The sequence below is a fragment of the Phytophthora parasitica genome, assembly GCF_000247585.1.
Source record: "Phytophthora parasitica INRA-310 unplaced genomic scaffold supercont2.19, whole genome shotgun sequence".
Lineage (NCBI taxonomy): Eukaryota > Oomycota > Peronosporomycetes > Peronosporales > Peronosporaceae > Phytophthora > Phytophthora nicotianae.
Genome location: NW_008649005.1, coordinates 317,440 through 318,787, shown reverse-complemented (window position 1 = coordinate 318,787; position 1,348 = coordinate 317,440). Strand labels below are relative to the sequence as shown.

The window sequence follows — 1,348 nt, the reverse complement described above, 5'->3', positions numbered from 1 at the left end:
AGGATGCGTTCCTCGCTCTTCAGCGATTTCAACGAGGCGGGCGACCAAGAAGATCCGTTTGCCCTTGCTGAAGCTCTGGCCAAGACTGCTCAACAAGTTCAGAGCAGTGCTTCCAAGCGTAGTCGTCATGGAAGCGACGATGGCAGCTCCGATAATTCCTCTGAAAATAAGACTCCAATTCCATCTGGTCAAGCTAGCAGAGCAGGGTCAGCAGTCGATGCTGGCGAAGGATCGGCTGCGGCTGCTTCAAGTCCAACTTCCGGTCGCCGAGGTTTCCACATGCCAAAGGCTTGGAAAAACAAGCCGAAGTCCAAGCGTCAAAAGGCTGCTTCGCGCTCGCCGACTTTCGTTCGTTCACGCTCCAGCCAGGTTTCTCACCGCTCAACGTCTCGGCCGCCTGCGCATTCACCTTCAGTGGCCCATGCCAAGTCGCCCGCGAGTCGCCCGAGATCTCGTTCGCATTCTGTGTCAAGCCGTCCGACCGCGTCCAAGCCTCCCGCATTTCCAGCGTCCGTTCCTGTCACTCCTCCGAAGGCTGGGCCTTCGAAGGACGACCAACCTCCGATGGTCGTGGACTTAACGCGAGATGAGAGTGACGAAGACATGGAAGAGGAACCGGCTGCGGCTCCGACGAACTCCGAGGGCGCGGAGGTGACTCGCCAAGCTTCGCCGACTCCTCCAGCAACTCCCCATCGCAGCGACGTGGCTTCTCCCTCGTCACGCGCTCCTTCGCCACCGGCTAGTGCCTCCCCACCAGCTCCAATCTTACGAGCTCGAGATGCTGTTACTATTTGGATCTGACGATGGTGAGGATGCTCCTAGCGGTTTGAAGGCTCCCCGCAAACCTGAGGGGCTAACGTCACCTTATCGCTCTTCCTCTGGTGAAGATACTCCATCACCTCCCAAGCGTTCTGACAGCACACTAATCTCCAAACAACCATCGGTTCCGCCCCCTCGGTCTTCCGATTCTTCCGATAGCGATGAGGGCGGCGCCAGCAATGGTTCTCACGATGGTGATGGAGCTAGTGGAGATGATTCCCGCGACGATGAACCTTCGTTCGACTTCCCTTCTGGTGATACCGCCGATGATGAAGATATCCCACCACCGACTGAAGCCTCTCCGGCATCTGCTGCTGTCGAGGGCTCTATTGCTGGTGTTCCGACGACTTCTTTCCCGAGAACGTCTCGCCCCGAGTCATCTCCTCCGGTCGCTGATTCCGCGTCCCGTGAAGCCTCGTCCAGGACGCCTCAAGCTTCTTCTCCAATGTCACGAGTTCTCACGAGTCCAACGACTCCTCGTCGTCGTCACCATCCGCCTCCGGGATCCGCACTGAGCCAGACTTCGCTT

General features: G+C 58.2%; 1 protein-coding gene across 1 annotated transcript; it reads left to right on the top strand.

The window, feature by feature from the left end:
* Positions 1-3: 3 nt before the first annotated feature.
* PPTG_10269 (hypothetical protein) lies at positions 4-801 on the top strand (the record flags this gene model as incomplete). Its single annotated transcript, XM_008904933.1, has 1 exon — positions 4-801. One exon carries the CDS (start codon positions 4-6, stop codon positions 799-801), a length of 798 nt encoding a protein of 265 aa, XP_008903181.1.
* Positions 802-1,348: the final 547 nt, after the last annotated feature.